At 28.3% G+C, this 23,115-nt stretch overlaps 1 protein-coding gene and 1 pseudogene across 1 annotated transcript; one reads left to right on the plus strand and one right to left on the minus strand.

The window, feature by feature from the left end:
- Nucleotides 1-233: 233 nt before the first annotated feature.
- Nucleotides 234-4,254, plus strand: LOC132940569 (uncharacterized; annotated as a pseudogene).
- A 1,735-nt stretch (nucleotides 4,255-5,989) lies between these two features.
- On the minus strand, nucleotides 5,990-22,294 carry LOC132940725 (mitochondrial carrier protein Rim2). Its single transcript, XM_061008440.1, has 7 exons — nucleotides 21,929-22,294; nucleotides 21,547-21,840; nucleotides 16,685-16,863; nucleotides 8,911-9,035; nucleotides 8,597-8,819; nucleotides 8,014-8,288; nucleotides 5,990-6,976 (listed from the first exon to the last, which is right to left on the minus strand). The coding sequence occupies exons 1-6, from the start codon at nucleotides 21,979-21,981 to the stop codon at nucleotides 8,041-8,043; spliced, it is 1,122 nt and encodes a 373-aa protein (XP_060864423.1). The 5' UTR covers nucleotides 21,982-22,294; the 3' UTR covers nucleotides 5,990-6,976; nucleotides 8,014-8,040.
- Between the last annotated feature and the right edge of the window lie 821 nt (nucleotides 22,295-23,115).

The raw sequence follows: 23,115 nt of genomic DNA on the forward strand, positions 1-23,115 counted from the left end.
ATGAATAATTAAAATTTATATATTAAAATATATGCAGGCACGTAGCTAGGATTACACAATTAAGGTGGCCTAATTAGTAATTGTCACCAACATTTTTCTTGAGTCAAAATGTACTTCCCCCCCTCCCATTTAATTAGGCACTAATGAATTTATAAGTATGTTTATACTGTTGTTAATATAATTTTAAATTCTGGATGCTCCGATGAATCTATTTTTCATTCATATTTGAGATTATGAAGTAACATAAGTCTTTCAATATTAAATATAATATTATAGTAACAAAAGTTCAATAGGTATAATCATAGCATTATTTGTTATACCTAGTTGGTTACAGTAGGAAATCGGCAATTGTATTTATATTTATGGATTATAATTTATAAATAGGTATCTACCTAGTACCTACTGCTGGACTTAGTATAGAAGCACTAATCATTTCTTGAGTTTCTTTAAATTTCAAAAAGTTTGGTTTTAAACTCGAGTTACTATACTGTTAGAGTTAAAGAACTGTCCATTTTGATTAATTAGGTAACTATTTCTTAAAGAACTGTATACACTGTTTGCTCTACCATCAGTGTTTCCATATGTGTAAAGGGGATTCCTTTTAATGTTTTTATTTTGTTCCACATTATGGTTGGAGAAATTTTGCTGTCTAAACTATAGATGTAAAATTTTCCCATGATTTTTTTTATTAAAATTTAATGAGATAACTGATGATTAGTGTTGTTTTTTGAATTGTATAGAATCTTGAGGGTTTAAGCAGTTTTTTTGCTTGTAGATTGTTTGATGGTTTAAATTATAATTATAATACTCTAAACTAGGATTATTAAGCAACATACCGAAAAACAGTGTATAAACTATAAATAGCTTTATAAAAAATGTACAGACTATACTAAATAATAAAATACTCAATACTAAATACTAAATACTCAATTCCTTGCAGAAAATAATATTTTATAATTGCAACAAAATAATTATGATGAACATTCAATTTATTTCATGTTTACAATACAGTATGTTATTTATCTAAGACCCACTAATCAAAACTAAATATTACTGAATAGTTATCAGCCGTAAACATTCAAATTTATTGTAGGTACAAACCTATAAATATATATATAAGATTAATTTTATTATATAATTTCAGGTTTATTAATGGAATCATCGAATTTGACTTCAAACTGTTTTTATTTAATTCATCGTTCTCTATTGAATTATATTCAATAAGTAAAAAAATTTAGAATATTATTTTTGCTTTATTTGTTTTGTTTTTATTTGTATTCAATATTGTTTTTTTTTTACGTAATAATAGTAAACAAATTAAAGAATTATCTCAATGTCTAACAATCTTGTTTCATTCACCAGATATTATTCTTTTTATAGTATTGGTTACATCACTTTATTATCTCAGTAACCTGGGATACCGATTTTGTGAATTGAATAGATTATGGGGTATTGTCCGAGTTGCGGTCGCAATAGACGAATTGCGGTCTTAATAATATTGAAGGTAAAATTAACGTCTTAATTGCGGTCAGTATCCGGTTATCAAGCTTCTGACCACTCCAAACGTTTGTGCATCGTTTGTGCATCGTTTGTGCAGAAATGTGCACCAAGTCCAATCGTTTGTGTATAAAAACTGAAAGCTCTATCCCTAAAACAAAATGGGGGGCCATTGAAACGGTAGCCCCCCCCCCCACATTGAATATTTGGATTTTTGAATGTGCCAAACGTTTGTGCATCGTTTGTGCAGAAATGTGCACCAGATCCCGACGTTTGTGCACAAAAACTCCCAGCGCTATCCAAAAAACAAAGTGAGGGGTATTAACACGAGGGTCCCCCTTTTTTGAAATTTTAAATATTTGTCATATTAATAAATGTTGTTTACGTACCTAATAGGTTTAATAGAATTTTACTATTGCCATGTAAACGTATGACAAATAAAATCTTCAAATATTTGTAATTTATCAAGAAAGCATTATCTTGTTCTAATGTTTTTGATTTCAAAATTGTATGAATAAATACAGTTTTTTCTTTATGCATTTCTTTACTTTATATTTTATATTCAAAATTTGTATTTTGACCGTTTTATTTTTGTATTTAGCATAATAATATGTAACTATGTCAATATTTAAAACATAATAATTATCAATCATATTTTTTTACCGCAACTAGGATTTTTACCTATTTTGATATTTAACCTGTTTTGATCCCGACCGCAACTCGGATTTTTTTTTTTACCTGTTATAATCTCGACCGCAACTCGGTATCAACCGATTATGGAAATGCTTACCTTTTGGGTTAATCGCTTTGCCTGGTGGATGATTGACCCATTCAGAGATAACAATATTAGTAGAACGTATACGATGTTGCATGCTGAACTTTCTGAGTTGCTTAAATTGTTTAGTCTGGGTTACGGACCGATTTTATTGGTATATTTTACATTTACATTCAGCAATGCTTTAATACTCGAAACATTTCTTCTTACAATCTATAACGATTCAAAAGAATATAGTATTCTTCCATATATATTCTGCCTACAGCACATTTTCCACATGATTTCAATCATCTACGTCACCTCGTGGGTCCCTGTAAAGGTTTGTAACTTTTTTCAAAGAACTTAACAATTAACTACAGAACTATCATTATATTATTATGTTTAACTTAAATTCAAATTAGATTTTAAAAATATTATTCGTTATCTATGTTTATTTATATTTAACATAAACAATATATTATATTATTTCAGAAAAAGAAAAATTATTTCATATTTGCGGTTGATCCGAATTTCTGAAATGACTGTCCTACCAAGTGAATACTAAAATAAAATTTAACTAAATTATAATTTATAATATTTATTTAGATTATATTAATTATACATGTTTATTCGATTACCTACCTAACTTGTATAACTGTTTGTTTTATAATTACCTACTATACGAACATTTTTGGATCAATCATTGTTCACTAAATAGATTAAAATGTTCATGCAACAGATATCAGTTTATGAACCAATTGAAATCACAGCCTTTGGATTCTTCAATTTCGATTTAAAATTAATGATGTCAGTAAGTACCTTTATGTGATAAATAGGTAGTTAAAAATTATTTGTATATAGGTATACAATTAAAACATAGTGGGCAAGTCGGTTACTGTACATTATAATTTATAGGTGTCGTGTGAGGGTCAGTGGCGTAGACAAGGGGGGGGGGACATGGGGGTCGGATTACCCCTATTGGCTTTTTATTACCTTAGTAAACAGTTTTGATAGGGTGGCCAGGTGGGGAATTTTCCAATTTTTCCCTCCCATTTAGCAATGTCGTTTTTTTTTTTTTTTGATCCCCCCTTTCAGAAATCATGTCTACGCCACTGCGGGGGTCACTGACCACTGTAATATAGGTACTCCGTACTTGTAAACTAAAAACAATTCTGAGCTTAGGTGGTCTGTCGGCCACGAATAATATTTTTAAATTATAACAAAATAACTTCAACTGTTAGTTTAATACCTACCTAATACCGTACAAATTTGAACTTAAAATATCTCTAAAATAAAACATCATTAGGTATGTAATTTTTTTAGATTTTTTGATTACAATATAAATTACAAATACTTATGAAAAACCTTGTTTTAAATTTTCAACCCTTAACTTCAAAATAATTTGCAAATTCTCATCAATTTTGCCAACATTTTAACTTTAAATGCTTAAAAAAATCTTACATACTATCATCTTTAATGTTTTTTAACTACTATTATTACCTTCATTTTATGAAGAAGTTTGTTTTAAATCTTGGAATTTTTTGACCAAAAAAATTATTTAACTACCAAAATACTTGTATAAAAAAAACTAAATACATCAAAAATGTATAAATTGCATCAAAAGTCAAAATATTCTGAAAATGTTATCATTATAACATTTATAAATACAACCTTATATATTTCTACCTATTATTAACTAAATTTGTATTTTGTACTTGATAAGATAAAAAATGTAGTTATCCTTGGTTTCTTATCTAATGCTAAAAATCGATTTTATCTTTTCCTACCTAGGTACTTATTACAAGTTTAGGTGATTAAGTCCTAAGTCAGGAAAACTGTATGGTAACAAAGTTAATATATCTGATTTATCTCACATGATTACATAATAAGTATACACATATATATTGTTACAGATTTTAGTATTATTGATTACTGGGGTTTCTACTATGCTGCAAATGAAAAACCACCCATTGATGTTGTACTTGAAGAACGCATTGCAATAGATACGATAGACTGGGATATCGGGATGGGTAGTATCGAAAATGCGTGTATCTTAAATACGTACCTATCTTGTACTACGATACTTTTCTGAAAAGTATCGAGTACCGATTTATTGACTTTATCGTGATTCTTCTTTAGTCTATCTATTTAAAAAAAAAATTTTTAATTTTTAACAGGCGATAGTTAGGCGTGTCCGCGAAGTTGGTCCTTCGACTATGTTCAAACATGTTGAAAATTATGCTCAGAGTTAGCAAGTAATTTGTAAGCATTTGTAAGGCTATTTTTAGAATTTTCAAGTGCCTATCGTGCCCATCCCTGACGACACTGGTTAATGTATTAAAAATCGATTTTGATCGGATTTTAAATCAGATTCAATATGTTAGCATGAACATAGTTTTAGTTGAAATATGCAAGAGGCAATAGCCTATGGCTTATAAGGACCTCGACCTGTACATTAATTTATCAAAATATTCAAAACATAAAATAAATGTCTTTTATTTAACAAAATCAAAGTCCAATATATTATTTAATGTATATATAATATAAATATAATACTTATATCACACCATGTAGCTAAAACAAATACATGTATAAATAAAATTATTACAATATTAATTTTGTATAGGATAACAATATTTAAATAATTAACATAACATTACATATAAATAGGTGCAGTAGTATACAGTTAACCACATTGTACTGATTACTGAGATGAGTGAATAAAAAAGATAACTAAAAACAACGGATAGGAGTTTTAAATTTATTAAATAATTAACTAGCAGTTCCTGTTATTCATTTATCATATTTCTTAATTTTAATGTATTCTTACGTCCTACCTACCTATTAGTTGTGTAATTTTTATAATATATTATCAAACAACGGTATGGACGTATGGCGGTGTGACACTGATAATTCAATTAAAATAGGTAAGTAAACATTGAAAAATATAATATAATGTGATTATGAGTATAGTAACTATATAATAATATATTTAAAGTTTGAGATCATGAACCCCAAACAGCCAAATATAAGATTTCCAGGGAGGGTATGGCCAACTCCACCTTGCTACTAATAATGGTGATGATTTTTATTATTTTAACACCTATAATTTAAATTTTATATTTTATAGACCAATACATTTTCTTTAAAATGGCAAAGTATCTATAAATATAAAAATAATTTTAAAAGTTGAAGCGAGGAGAGTTGTGCGCCACAATTCGTGAGGTTACTGGTAATTCTAAAGTACTTAATTAAGTATAAACAATTTTTAATATTTTTATTTTGTGAATTTATTCATGCTTATGAATAAAAATAACTACCTATTGTTCAGTGTTAAATATATTTTATTTTTAATGTTTTCGTAACAACTATTCTTCTTCAATTATTGGACTTGAACTTGATTTAAATAATTTTATTATGTATTAATGTACATGTCACTATAATAAAGTATTAATATATGTACTTAGAGTAGTGACATGAGTTATACATGGATAATCTAAAGCTCATTTAAGTAATTTGAGCATAATCTATAAATAAATTTATTAAATGAAATTTATACATAATATAAAGTCAACATTTATAATTTCCATCAAGACCACTAAACAAACAATTAACCTAAAATCAGTTTCATAACTAATAAGATAATGTAAACCAAAATGTTTTTATCCATTATGTATAAACATTAAATACCATTCCTGAAAAATCCTCAAACTGTGTTTTTGATTAATTAGAGGGAAATCAAATTTTTAAAACAAAAATATATTTTCAGAAATAACTTTATAGGTATATCATTGATCATAAAATTTATACTAATATAATACTATTTTATAATCAAGCACAATGCTTTAACAGAATACAGATGAACACAATTTGTGTAGTTTCTTTTATAAACAATTTTAATATACTAAAAGCAAAATATGTCAAAAGTACATAAATGATTACATTATCTCATACACAAAATACAATAATAAAAACAAATATAATCGTTTTAATAACATTGATAATAGTTGTTACACTATGAACAAGACTATATTTTACACGCACATAAGATACAGTATTTCTTACTCGACAATTTCATCTCCAAACAGTAATACTTAAATTTACTTTTAATTTCCTCTGCACCCATTACATTGGAACCTTTATTTTTGAATATTACATACAATATAGTATATACTAATAATAATCATTTTGGTATAATATAATGTTATACTACTCATACTATCGCAGTATGTGTTAAATGTGTATATTTTAGGATAGTCTTTGACTGACTTGCTTGTAGGCTTGTAGATGTAGATTACCTAGTTTTATAAATATTAACTAAGTGTCTAAGTATAATAATAATGACTTTAATTATATAATAAATAGAATTAACGCCAATAAATAATAATAATAATAATAATAATAATATTGGTTGAATTGTCTGACAGACAGCTTAAAAATTATGAACTAAAAAAACAAATGCTTAACTAATAAATTGTAATATAAGTATATAAAAAAGAAAATTAATAGGAAGGCAAACAAGAAGAGGGATGTGATGAGAGAATAGGCTTATGAAAAAAAAAAAATTGTTGGAATACAATAAATATATCACGTAATAAATAAATGTGGCTTATGCTCTTCAAAGACTTATGTGCGCAGATTGTTCAATAGTAAATGGAGCAAATTTTCGGGTAGTAGGCGACTATGTCAACATAACTAGAATTGCGATACGTTGAGATCTTCAACCTGAAAAAATAAATAAACAGCATGTAAAAATATTATATCACGTGCGGCAAACGAATTACGTTTGGCTGGTCGGTTGTCTATAGTATATAGAAAAACAATTTTATCAAATGTTTGACGTGCAACGGACGTCATTGAATAGTACCTATTAATAGATTTGCATTCAAGACATTTAAAATTGTTTTGTTACTTCTTTATATTACCGGACCATTGAAAGGTTATCAAAATGTCGTATTATAAAAGAAATCATTTTTATAAAGATATATTATCAGTGTGATAAACTAATAATAAATAACAAAATATATTATTTATTATTAAAATCGTATTATGACACCTAATTGATTTACTTTTTTTTTATATAAATATAAAGTTTTGATATTATTAGAATATTACTAAGTATTGTTTACTTTTGAAAAGGGATGTTTCAAATGGTAATTGTATATTTGTATGGTGTGTCATATTCTTCGAGTATTAGGTAGGCGTACATTTTTTTTCATGTATATGTATAATATTTTCCGGATAAAATGTCTTTGTAAAGCACTGTGATCATGCGAATAAACTAAACGGTAAGGCAGATATTGATTGAAAATACTTTACTATGAAGTAAAATTTCAGCTCTGCAGTAGTTATATAGTTATTTATAATTATTCATTTTTATAGAATTTGATATTACGTCAATTTGTATAGATACGTATTAAAATATTGAATAATACAGATTATGTAGGTACCTAGTTAAATTTTTACCAAAATATTTTGTTTGTACAATCAAATACTTTTGATTTTGTATAAAAACATGTATTAATAATAAACGAATTATATTAATAATAACAATAACTTTAAAGGAAGGATACACCATTTCACTGGAATTTTAATTGGATTTCGTGTAATCGTGTTATGTATAAACCGAAATTGCTTCAATTATTGTTTGTAATAAATATGCGTTTTTTTGATTATTGGGTTTCAGAATTTTTTTTTACTCCACTGTCAAATAACTATACATGGATAAGAAGTACCTGTACGTTCAATAAATTAAAACTCACCATATAATATAATATTGACAATAAATATCACTCGTAACGATCATCGGTATCTTCGTAGAACACAGCCTCGTTAGGACTATAATACGTAGTCATCACATAAACAGCAGCCTCGTATGTTGCCATCATAATGGCCGTGTTAGGTATTTGTCTGACCAGCTGTGTGGTCAGACCGCGGTATAGTCCCCTTAGGCCCTCCTCGCCGTAAACCGTTAATAGAGTCTGGAAGAAGCTTCGATACTTGGTACCTTCTTCCCGGAGCCTGGTCCTAGCGACCTCTGTATAAACACATGAAAAACAAAACCATTAATATCGAACACGGTAAACGATACGTAAGTACCAAATTTTTTGATTATTTTTTGTATTTATAGATAAACATGAAATTTATAACTTGTTATAAAGTTATAAAAAACAAAATTGAATTTGTAATATTAATAAATTATCTAATTGATATCATGCTTCTTGCTTTTAATAAAAGGAAATAAAAATATTTTCTTGTGTTCGTTGCATTTTGAGAAAGATTACATTAAACTATTTATGCTAACTAGATATACCGTATGGCGTATACCTAAAGTTAATGTATTACCGTGAGGATAGGCGATGGACGAAGCAACAGTCTTAGAAATGGCACCAGCCATCATGAATTCAAGGAAATCTTTGGAGGTTTTGGTATTATCTTCAGACTCATTAAGTCCAACACGGGCTGCTATCAGTCTCGCTTTGATTGCTTCGTAGATGACAAAGTGCACAACAGTTTCAGATATTCCAAAGTACGAAGCTGTAATACCTTTATAGAAACCTTTTATGCCCTGTGAACATACACAATAGCAATTTATTTTTATTAATATACATAATATTTTTTAATATTAACAGGGTGGATTACAGTCAATTAATATTTACCCCAGTCCTATATATTCGCCTGATACATTGACCAGCGGTGAGTCTTTTTCCATTTTTGTTCAAGTCCAACTGTAGTCTAGTTTTGACCAGCCAAATAGGATTAGTTGCTGAACAAGAAGCAAAACCTAAAAATTAAAATCATTTGTAAACCCCGAATTATATTTATAATTAATTAATTATTGTAATACATCATTAATAAACGATGTAAATAAGTACTTAAATATAATCCTATGACCTATAAACGACCAAACCACAATGATTGATGTTTCTCAATGTGTATAAAACTTTTAACTGAAATGATATAGATTATAGAACAATATTACTATGAATACTACGAAATATAAGGATCTCATAGCTGATGGAATGACAGATACTTTAATGTATAAAATAACCTTATTAACCTCGAATGTCTACGCAAAAACGGGATTTTGCATAGAAGCCAAGGTAATGCAATTTCTCAATAAGACTTATTTATCTATGGTCACGAGCCAGACAAACGTAAATAAAACTATATAACGTATTTACTCTCAAGCTTCTATTTTATAAATATAGTAGTATATTTTTACCATTATACTGTAGATAATAATATACATATATATATATTTATATCATATTATTATGATTAACCGATTACGTAGCTATTTTCACCAAAAGTTGAATTACACAGCGATTCTACACCTAACACCACGAAACACAATAACAACCAATATTCAACCATTGATTTTTCGAACGTAATAACAAATAACTATTATCACTACCTAGTACCCATTCCATAGTAATAATTAAAGTTAAATTTAAAATCAATATCTTATTGCAATATTGGATCGATTTTTGACTGTAGATTCGAGTATTTTTTGTATTTTTAATTATAGTTGTAAAACAACGTGGCTACATGTTTTATTATGTTCACAACATAGAGACCAGAGGGGGGTTTTATTTCAAATATGAACTATTGATATTGCAAAAAGATTAAAAAAAAAAATGACGCCAAAACATAAAACACTGCGTTTTGGCGGGACGTGAAAAATCAACTGTAACCGGTTAAACGCACTAACGTGAGTAACATGATCAACAATTAACACTAATGTAATTTGTTTTTAACGAGTTGTACCAGGAGCCACCAAAACACATAAACAAGACCATATTTAATTCAAACAAATTTAATCTTACATGTGAAAATAAAAACAAATAAATGCTATCATCAGGTACAATATGCATATTATCATTGCTATTGCATTTCGGTATAAACATAAAAAAACGCACGACACAAAATTATTATTAAGGTAGCCTGAAAATATCAACAAATATTTTAACGACATTTAATCAAGAATTTATCGAATATAGATAAAAAAATAATGCTAATACATTATTGTAATTAATAATGAAGTATTCAAACATTAATGGGTATAAAATAAATATTCTATACAACTCGTGGAAAAATAAAAAATAAAAATTGTTTTCCATTTACAAAATCTAAGAGTAATATTAAAAAGGTGGGTAAGAGGATGTCGCTCTGCTGTACAGTAGGTTACAAGTAGGTCACTGTAATGGATGGTGTTAAATTTGAATTCAATGATATAATATCATCGTATAAGAAAAAAGATTCTGAGCGAAAACGGTCAGTCAGCCTATGATATTACTAAGTATATTTGATGATATTATTTTGAATAAAGTAATTTATATATTTACTTATTTACGTGGAACCTTGTTTTAAATTTTCAATCCTTAGCTACAAAAGCAACATTTTATAAATTTTTAACTACAAAATAATTATTAAATTATAAATTTGATAAATGTTGTCAAAATTTGAACTTTAAATGCTTATAAATAAAAATTGAGGCTATGTATTTTTAATATTTTTTAACTGCTATTAGAACGATATATCAGCAACCGTATATTAAATTTTCACGCTTTTTTACCCAACAAATAAAATTTTATTGATATTTATATAAAAAAAAACTAAAATAATTGAAAACTGACTATGTCCGTAAACAGCTCAAAAAGAGTCAAAATATTTTCAAAATTTTATCGTGTATAGAAAATGCTAATATAAACATTCAGTGAAATTTTCAAGTATCTACAGTCATACGTTTTTTAATTACAACAAAATAAGAAAATCGTTACACGAGAATCGTTACAAGTGAATATCAAATGTTGTAAAAATATGAATTTCAATGCTCATAAAAATTTAATTTGACTTTTTTGTAGACATTTTTTTTTTGATAAAGGTAGATAAACGTATGGATAATCTTGTATTACATTTTCAAATCTTAGATTGAAAAAGAAAATTTTTTATGAATTCTCAACTCAAAATAATTTGCTAATTTTCGTGATTTTTTCGTATTTTGTCAATATTTGAACTTAAAATGCTTACAAACAAAAACTGTGACTAAGGATTTTTAATATTTTTCAAATGTCATTGTAATAATATAGTAGGAGCCTTCTATTAAATTTTCAAGCTTTTTTACCCAACAAATAAAATGTTATTGATATTTGTAGAAAAAAAAACTAAAAAAATGGAAACTGAAAATGTTCGTAAACAGCTCAAAATTAGTCAAAATATTTGGAAAATGTTATGGTGTGTAGAAAATGTTAATATAAACATTCAGTCAAAATGTCATGTACCTACGGTCATTTGTTTTAGAGTTACACCAAAAACCAAAAGCGATTTTCTCAAAAACAGATTTTGCGTAAAAATTCCCGTTTTCCCTTAATTTTCCACGTCGCGTTTGAAAACTACTGAGAAATTTTTACTTTAGACCCCCCAAAGTACCAACTTGATTCACTTTCCTATCAGAAAAAGTACCGTTGAAGAAAATCCAAGCACTTTTACTGTCCTAAAAGGTGATGACAGACACAAAAAAAAAATAAAACACATTGTAAAATCAATACATTCATCGCTTCGCTCAGAATCTAAAATAAAATATAATTTATTATATATTTTCATTACAATATAAAATATATATTAAGAAAACATACCCACATCATATTATTTTTTTTTTTTTTTTTTTTTTTTATTGGGTAACCCGCGGCAACATAGGCCATTGGGTGTGGGGAGGGCACTGTAGGTTTTTTATATTGGGTAGGTTTGGTAGGTTTTATATTGGGTAGGTTGGTACACGTGTGTGTTGTGTTTGGCAGAATTTCTAATGGGGCACCCGTAGGTTTCTGCCGTGCCCCGGGGTGGGGGGATGGCGGCACTTGTTCTCCGGACACCGTGACTTGCACGGAGAAAAATGCCGCCCAGTGGTCGAGGATCGAACTCGGACCGGCTGTGCCGAATCCGTCGCGTTAGACCACTCGGCCACCTCGTCCCCCATCATATTATTATTACCTCCGTTTTAACTAACACATAAATATTGAAAATGTTACGTTAAGAAGAATCCGTTTACTCTGTTATTTGAATTATTTGAGTAAAATGTCTATTATAAATTTTAAAGGTAATATATAGGGTACGTCGAAAGGTGTTTTTTGATACTTAAGTTTTTAGGCAAGTTATAAATACAATTTTAATTTTAAAATGCCCATACCCTGCTTTTAAAAAAAATAGTTAACTATTAATTTGTTTAATAATAATTATTTAAAATAATATAATTGAAATTAAATACAAGTTTTAATACCTAGTTTAGATACTAATTCAGTACAGTATATAATACTTCTTCAAATTATGCAATTGATTGTCATTGAAGAATTCTGTACCAACTATATATTTTATCATATTATAATATTGAGTATTGAGTATTTGCTGCGCAATAATATGCTATCATATTACATTATTACATAGTCATGTTTTGGTTTAATTTGTTTACTTGTAATTTATTTTTATAAAAAAACATCCAACCTGTTACGTTTATGTTCAATTTTTTAATATCTTGACCATTTAAAGAAAGATGTAATTTTTTTGCAATTGCATTCAAAATTTAGATGAACGCCAATTAGAATACTATTTATTATTATCCGAAGAGCAATAAATTAATAAACAATTAAATGCTATTTTAATTTAAATTATCTGACAATACATATAAATACATAATATGTAAAGAAAATTGCAAGTATAATATTACAATACATACATTTATTTATTTTTATTTATTATGTAAAAATTACAATCTTTATTCTTAAATGCATTATTTATGTATAATAATTTTTGAAAATCGGTAAGCACTAAGTACCTAGTATGCTACAGTCGTCTTATAAGAAGCAAGTAGTTGAACCTTCAAAATGTCCGATTTAACACTAAATGATTCCACAGAAAAGAAATAAAAACGTTTACAAAAATGTTTTTTAGTTTTAAATAAAAACTATCACAGTTGTCTCAACAACTTATGTAATACGCATACGGTATAAGTGTATAACAACCATTCACTTCTATCTGATTTGACAAAACTAGTAGTTTTTTATTATAAAAATGAACAGTCATACCAACACAATATGCACGGCGACAATTATAGAACGTGACTATAATTAATAATAAATTGTTAGTCGTCGAATTTGTTCATATTTTGATAATATTCATCAGTCATCTTTTACTATTAACGATATTATAATTAGGTTTTCCACAGATTGGCTACAAGTAATATTGTAATATTGTTATAATATTATTATTCTTAAATTATTTTAAACATAAGAATATGTTAGTATTTTACGCATAATGCAATAATGCCTATTAACTATAGTGTCGTTTTAGCCATTGCACACTTTAACTTGTAACTACTTAGTATAATAATATAATAATAAACTATTATACCTTATAAGAATCTATCAGTACTGTTCAGACTAAAAATGTATGTACCTATTCATGGAATGGGAGGAAGATATCCCAAATGTCCAATGTAGTTGTATTACAAATTCACGTTTTACAGACATTTATACTTGTACTTAAGGCAGAAGGTTATATAACGATTGAAAAAACGATCACAATATTAATATAGACAAATAACGTTTGAATATTTTAAACACACAACAGTTGTTCCAAGCCTGTTTGCTCTACAGTATTTTAATATTCCTTGAAACATGTAAATTGGATACACGTATTATAATATACTACTAAAACGGGTTTTAACTGTTTTTAAAATCTTTTTTTTCAAATACATATTTGTTACAAACCTACTCTCACAGGGTATCCATATTATCGTAAACGTAGTGATTTTGGCAGTCAGTCATTTACGGACATAAAATGCAAACGGTGACTACTGTCGGCACAAGCGAACGATTTTAAATATCCAATGAGTCTGAGCAGCGTGAAACAAAACAATCGTAAATAATTTTCTCAATAATATTATCCTCTCTACTCCGCGGGAGATTATACCAAAAACACGATAGACACGTGTAGTTGACGAGTCATGTTCCGCGGAACAACGTGAATAATTCTGTAAATAATAATAAATAATTAATTTTGTTACATGTTTACTGAGCGCGCTCGACCCACCCCGCGCGTCCACATCACGGCGTGTCGGTATTCATTGCGGGCTGCGGGAAAAAATTTCATACCGAAACACACTAGGCACACAGCCGTGATACTCAACTCGCACGCGGCCTACGTGATTAAAGTAACGTGTACGTTTTTATTTACGCGGAAAAAATGTATTATAAAAATACGATACTCTCACCGGTCGGCGGCGCGGGTTCGAGGACGATGCGAATCAGAAGCGGTGATGCGGTGGCGTGGGGGGGGGGATACGATCGCCGCCACCGCTACTAGAACCACCATACGATAAACGATGCGCGCGCACGCACCGTAATGCGCACACGACAATAACAACAACAACAACAACACACAAACGACGGCAGACGATGGAAACGAGGCCAAACGCCACAGTCGCGTTTGAAAAATAAACAAAACACTGAACATATGATTTTTTTTCATATCGTTCGCGCCGCCGCCATCGATCCGCTCGTGTACGGTATAAACGGATGACGCGATGGTCCTGCGACAATTTATAATGCCGATCGACTACCCCAACGGCGGCTGTTTTGTTTACAAATAGTCGAATCCCGTTCGCCGATATTATAACAATATTATGAAATCACGATTCATGACAATAGAATATACTATTGCAGTCGATAAAATAAACAAAAACACCTCCGTGGCCAGAAATCTGTGGGGATCAAAGAATTCACGAAACAGTAATACAAATGTACCGAAATAGATTGAAAATCGTTTTACCTACACGCTGCGAGCGAACGAGGTCCGTAAAATAAAAAGCAAACCGACTGGATTAACTTGTTTCACCGTCGAATCTAAACGCGTATTAACTCTACACGGTGTTTTTGTCCATTCGGTTGTTGACAAATTTTATGATAGTTCAACGTTCATAACAATTTATAATATGATATCAAATATTGAAATATGTAAACATGTAATATGTATCAACATTTATTCCAAAAGGTCTACAATAAAAACAAACAATGAAATGCATTGTAGCTATAAATATAATTTACAACGCAAATAAAATAAAATTATAATTTAATTTATAAAAAAAACTATATTAATTGTTAAATAAAAACAGGAAAGTAAAATATACTCTTTAAATGAATGTTTGTAATGATGTACTTCATATATTTCATTTTTTATCAGTAATAAGTAATAACTAACAACTAATAAGCTATAAATTCTCGTTATTTTTTTGATTAAACGAATTTAATTATAATTGTTCATAGGTTATATTTTATGCTTTATGGCGATATAGCTCAACAATTTAATAATTACAAAGTAAAAACTCTTGATTTTAAAAGATAATAATATAATTTATATAGATTGGAAACACAGTGAATACAGTAAATACAGTGAATATTGTATAGTGTATACGTATTAATAATATTTTGTTAAAATAATTCTACAGAGTATATAATTCAGTGTTCGGTAAAATACTGATGAAAAGTAATAAAATGACGTTATTCCTTACATTAAATATTTTTATTTAAATTATGTTGGTGTTACTCAACATTATTTTTATCACGTTACTTTAAAAACTTATTAAACTACTTTAAAAAATAATTACAAAATCCGTTCATACCGAATAATGAGTAATAGAAGCATTGTTAATGACTTAATGTTATACATGAACAAAATGTATAAGTATTAATTCCTGGAATCTTTAATAATATTATTGATTATTATTTATTATAAAAAATTTCAAAATCGCAAATAAATTTTATTGATTTTTAAATTTTCTCAAATATCTTAGCCCTTAGTTTTTATCATACATTCTAAATTCATAACTTATAATAATAACGTGGAAGATACCACGTTACTCCATAAAAATTACTTTTAAAAGTAATAAAATAATATAATGAAATTACTACAGCGTTACTGCAAAAGTTATTTCGTTTTAGTAATTTGTAATTTGTGTTACTAAGTTACTACCCAACACTGAACTATATATAATATTTAAAGTAAAACTAGGTCTACTATTATTAGTTGTTTAATAATTAGAACAAAAAAATCTTGCCAATTGTCGCATTGGGAATTCATACCGAGAAATTAAAGATTTTATTCCATTTTCAGGTAGGAGCAAAATATTCATAGGTATAAAGACAAACAGTGCGTGCATAGATGTTGTATAATATACTATTTAAAAATAAAAACAGTAAAAACTGAGTAATTCAAATTTATTTCTGCGTAAAAACGTATAATTCCATACAATGAACTAAGTAAACTTATATATACTATAGTTCAAATGGTATTTTTTTTAAATCCTAGTGGTTTACATTATTATCAATATATTTTTTCAGAACACGTTATAAATACATCACAAACAAAAAAGATTGTTACCTGCAAAAGACGCCGATAGTACATGTACTATCGGTGTGTCCGGGTTAAGTACGGTGTTGAAAAACTTTTTGGATTGTGCGTAGGCCCCGAAATATATGGCTCTGGACGGAGCGACGCCCACGATGTTGGGCACCAGTCCTTTGAACAGAGCCTTGGGGCCTTCGGTTTTTACTATGTGCCTAAAAAAGACAGAAAAATGCCAACTGGATAAATAAAGAAAGAAAATACGAATGTATTTTAATGACGAGTAAATAATTGTTTGTTTACCACTGGGCACTAAGTAAGTACCTAACTCCGAAACTTGTAAACAGGTCAATAACAAATATAAGAAAATTTTATTTTTACTATGTACATAGTACGTAGTAGGTACATGCTACACTTGGGAATAACACCAACAACTAAACACTTACAATATTTACGTTATATGCGCATTCAATTTATTCTTTAATAGTTTAATTCATTACTAGTCTATAGTACTCAATAGATATTTTAATACTATTGTATATTATATTATAATATAAGGTACACCGTATACAGTATTAAGTTTAATTGTAGTGTTCATGTTGCTGAAATGAAAGATCGAGGTTTGGATCGACAACCTAGCACTCTACAGTATCGATGTAAAATGGAAGGTACAATATTATAAATTATCGATATTTTATGTAACTAATTAATTACGCAAACATGATACGAGTTGGGATTAGATATTTATAACAAACGTGAACTGTAAAATTGTTTTTTTTTTTCAAATATATTAATCAATAATCATCAAACTATAATATTATCGAAATGATAATAATTTGAATCTAAATGTAAAATAGATTATCACTATTTTTGATATATTTAATGTTACGTTTAAATATAGGTATAATATTATATTATAAATGCATGTGTACTAATCGGGTTAATTTTAATAATATATTTAACACAATATAAAGATAAGAACATACAATATAATTTTAATTTAATTAAATGTACTAATGTAGGTATAGATAATCTTAACTATTATGAAGTTTATTTATTTTGATTATTATTTATTAGTATAAAATTAATTATACGAGTACATTCATATTTTTTACTAACATGTAATACGTAAATGAAAATATAATATTTTGTTATTCGCATTTTAAAACGATTTTAATAATTGATACTATTCAAATGTTCAAATTATGATCGAACACATGTAATTAAATAATAATTTTGTTTTATGAATTTAAGTAGACACAATTACACATATTATAACATAATATATTGTTAACATTGCTAAAAAATAAAAAAAACTTGAATAAATATATGTATTAACAGTTGTGCATAGTTCAATACAATTACATTCAATTATTACTAATCTTCAATAATTATGTATTTATGTTAATCAAATGTTAGACAATTTAATAATTAATAGTACTTGTAAGTTGTAAAACTAGTGGCTTATGTTTTTTTTTAATTCCACTGTTTCCGTCATCACAAACGTAATTCACACTCATACGCTAATATATTATGTATATTAAATAATAATATATAATCATAATTAGTTACCTAAATTAAAATAAATTATTTCTTTTACCTTACGAATAAATATTTAAATAGAGGCGAAAATATACTTAAAAATGGGAATTCGATTTTAACTACATGAATTAGATGTATCCCACGAGTAATTTTAAATAGAAAATAGAAAAATTAAAACCACATAAGATCATAGGGCCTAGGTGATAAAACTGTTAGTCTGTAGTGACCTATACAGCTGATGCACACCATACCGATCGAGCAATTATATTACATGGCTTAAAAAAAAATAGAACAGACATGGAGATGTCAATAACCTTCCAAAATCATAACAATTAACAACCGGTAAACCGGCTGAATATTATATAATTATTATATAAGTCCTTGTACGACAGGGGTCAGGGTAGAAGCGACAAGTGGGGCTTTCTCCACGGCGATTTTGGCTTACGTGCTATTCATTGCGTATCAACTCTTGTTTTTGTTTACACCGTTGTTTGTTGAGCAGAAACCAAAATCCCATTCCAAGTACAAAAATAGGCAGACAGTCAAAGATAAAAGAAAAATATAAATCTACCTACCTAATAAAGGTCACGACGAATATCCGAAGGACAACCGGTTGTTACTCGCGTTGGTATACATGTATAATAATATAGACAGTTGTAGACACAGGATAGCGTCGTCGTACTAGTGTACTACGCAGCAAACACATGCTGAACAGTGTACGATATTATTTATTGTTCCCTCACGTAGTCACGTCTGCCGCCTGCGCAGAAGTGAGAGACCCGACAGGCTATTTGGTATCTGGCGATTGGGAAGAGTTAAACCACTGGAAGTATTATATACATCAATATATTCTGTATTTCTTTATCGTGGTTATAAACTGTGTTGCTGTTTAAATTCAACGTTTGGCATGAAAAAAAATGCAGTCTTATTTCATAAGATGTTTTTATTATTTTATAATAATTATTGTGCTTAATTCAACTATAACCAAATATAATATTATATAAATATAACATTGTTATTTTTTCAAAATGTACGTTATTTAAAATCAAGAATATTTAATTACAGTATGACTGTATATTTAACACTATTCTAAGATAAAACATCCAACTAATAGAAACTTACTCACCAAAAAAGATAAAAAAAAAAACACAGTTCTTGGAAATCATTTTAATAAGTCATTTGATTTTATTAGTAATATATATAATTGTAATTGATATATAGACATTATATAGTCAAGACTCAAGGCTAATAATTAAAACATTAATATGTACCTTCAAGTTTTTTAAAAATATTTTATTGGTCATTGATATATTATAATATTATTAATTATAAAATAACCTCTTCTTCAAATATAATTATTGTATTTACCTACTTTCCTATTTTATCTATTAATCAATGGAAATAAAACCATGTTTGGTACGTAGAATCATAAAAAATTATAAGAAATACTGATTTTAGACTATAATCTTTTATATAATTTTCATGATTATTAAACTATTATTTTTATTTAGGTACATCATACTCGTACATATACATATCTATAGTAGAATATTATAAATGTATTATAAGGATTATATAGTTATAAGTAGTTTTTTTATCATTGACTAAACCAATAATAGTATAATTAATTTCAATATAAACATTGACTCTTTAAATTATTTATTATTAAGTATGATAAAAAATAAAAACCTATAGGTAATAAAGTACTAAACACTTAGATAGTATAGGTATTGTAGCTGAATAATATGTGTTATCTAATATTGGTATCTTTATGTACTAGGTATTTGTAAATATTTAAGTATTGTCAACCAAGAATGTAAATTGTTTTTTTTAGATTTGATAAGTTTGGCACTAATAATATGAAATCTATTGGCTCACAGAAGGTAATGCCATGTTGGTTGGACTTAGTCCATAGACAAACACCAAACAATATTGGAGCTTTTTTTTCTTCAAAATTTGAATGAACGATGACAAGCTTTTAAGTATACTCTGTGCAGGTGGTAACTGGCAATAGTTTGTACTGCTGTATGCATCTTATCTTGGAAATGTCACCAACAACATACTTGTTAAAATATCATCTAATATTATATGGTTGTTTAATTTAAAGGTTATCATATTTTTTGGTAATATTAATGTTATGACTTATGGACGATAATAATCATAATTGAAAATCAGACCGAGCATAATTGATGTATCAAATTATTTTGTTCCTTAACTAATAATTTTAAAACTTAATTTTAATATATTAATTATGGTTTATGTAGTTATATGGATAATATTAATATTGCGTTCATTAGTTATTGTTTATCAGCTTTCATACAACTTAAAAAAATATATTCAGATTGTAAATTTAACTATATACTTACTTAGCTACTTATCAGTTATATATTTTATTTCATTTTAGGTACATATCATTTTTAAATTGAATAGTAAATAAACTTAGTATGACAATTGTAAATCGATAAAATTATTCTTTGTTCAATGCTAATAAAAAGCACAACTCAGGAAAAACAAGTTTCAATAACATATGCTAGGCCTAGCCACAGGTATGTTTCTGATTTTGTAAACACAATAAAATTATAGTAAACAAGTTCTCTATTTAGAACTATACTATTAACCATAAGCTTGATTATTCAAATATTATCAATACTGGCAATACTCAATGATATAGACTAAAAGTGATATAAAATTACAACTTCCATTAAATGTACACAGGAATTTGTATAGGCTTAAGAACTAAAGTTCTTAGTTGACCTAATTTAAAATTATTTTAGCCTTCAGTGTATTGGACCTAAAAAAAATTTATTGCATTTTGATTGTAAACAAAACAATTTAAGTTCATTGTACTCCAATTTGTTCAGATTGTACATGCAATCAGTTTTGTCAATGACATTTTTCTTTTGCAAAATTATAAAAATGATGTGGAGCCCACTAAGTACCTATAACGTAGCCATAGATAACTGTATTTAAGCATTTCTTAATTATTAATTTCAATAAGTATATCTCAAAGTATACTGAATAGTAAATAGGTACCTACCTTAATTGAGATTAGTTATATTAGGGATTAATACATTATATACATCAATACTCCCCATGCCAACATTTTAAAAAACTTATAATAAACGCCATTGCTTGTCATAAGGTTTAAGTGAGATATATCATTTTTCAAAGACTTTGTATCATTTGATTTTATAAGAAAAAAAAATAGTGACGTCCTATCCAGTTTCTAAATTAAATTTGTACAGGAGGAATTTAATATTCATTAATTGGGTGATCAATTAAACTGGTAGCTACGATTAGGTAATTTAATAATGATTGTTTACTACAGAGCAAACAAATATATTCAACATTCTTACCTGAGACACTGTAAGAGTCCCATTGATTTGGTATTCTGGCTGCCTACACCACATTGAGAAAATGTTAGTATTTGTGTGCTGGAGTGTCGGCCACCAGCGCTGCTCAAGGTGTTATATCGTCGTCGCTGCAGCGACGAGATTGTCTTACATGTCATGCGACTACCGCCACTGTCTTCAGATGCAATTCTAGGCACATAATCATAGCGTGTAGCACCAAAGCTAGAAGATGACTGCAACCTAGTCTTGACCACTTCCAATGGACATGTAACCACAGCACCAGTCGTACCAGCCAACCTGGAATAAATATTGAAATAGTAAAAACCACATCATGCTCATCGCAAAAACGGTGACAACTTGTTGCAGGTGGTCTGAAAATATTTACCCTCCAGATACGAGATGGATGACCGTGTCACGAGAGTACTGCGACTGTGACATACTGACTTCCCTTTACGTCGACATGGAATCTAAACGCATCGGTCACCGAAGTTAAAGCTGATCAAAGAGAAGTTAAATTGGATTTAAAATTCACCGGGCCGTACGATATATTATGATGTTGACACACACACGGATTTGAACGAAAATAATTCAATGGACGCCGACAATTCGAACAACAAACGACACGGTTACAACGCGTAACAAACACGAGATCGTTGAACGGTCAGCAGACGACTGAAAACGGAGAGACGATCTACCGAGCAGGCGTACAGCATGTCAGCGTATAGTGCATTCGTTTTTAACATACATACTACATTATGAAATAATGTGCTCGTCCCGGCGGCGGCGCTATGGTTGCCCTATCAAGTGTCCGTAGTTCAAGACGTTGTCAGCTGTTACGCACAACCAGTGTGACCACGGAAAAATTTACAAATCTTTCTCCTCAGTTTCCCGTTTTGTATCTGTTTATTTCCTGTCCGAAAATTTTAACAAATGACATTCAACCACGGTCTAAGATATATATTTATAAGACACACGGGCATATACTAAATTTAGTATATTAGTACTTTAATATATTATCATTTTTATCAGTAATCCGTGTATAAGACGTATATCTTACTATTTTGGTCCGTAAATTTTGTCAACTGTTTACTCGTTTCCGAAAAATTATAGTACTTACTAGTTACTAGGTACCTACATTTTAGCACGTAAGACGTTACAGGACAGTCAACAGAACGTTAGTGTGAAATTATTTTATTTCAAATTTTACTCTTATCAGATAAACGTACTTATCATGGCTAAATCACGATTAACGATAGTATTTAAGCCGTGGACTAAATCATGAACTAAAACATGAAGAATATAATATAATATAATAGAATAGAATAGAATTTTGATTTTTTGATTTTAGCTTCTCCGAAAATTGAAATACAAAAATTTTTAAATACACTTTTTTAATATGACTTTTTCTGGAATTTGGGGGATAATATCAAAAATGTGGGAAAGTCGATTTTAAGTAGACTTGACGACGAATTCAAATCTGTTTTCAGAATTCTTATCGCTTCAATAGATCAATTGAAATGTTTGGCAAAAAACACGTCTAAAATACTATGTCGCGCGTGTGTTAGACAAAAA

The sequence above is a fragment of the Metopolophium dirhodum genome, chromosome 3 (genome assembly GCF_019925205.1).
Source record: "Metopolophium dirhodum isolate CAU chromosome 3, ASM1992520v1, whole genome shotgun sequence".
NCBI classification, from domain to species: Eukaryota; Metazoa; Arthropoda; class Insecta; order Hemiptera; family Aphididae; genus Metopolophium; species Metopolophium dirhodum.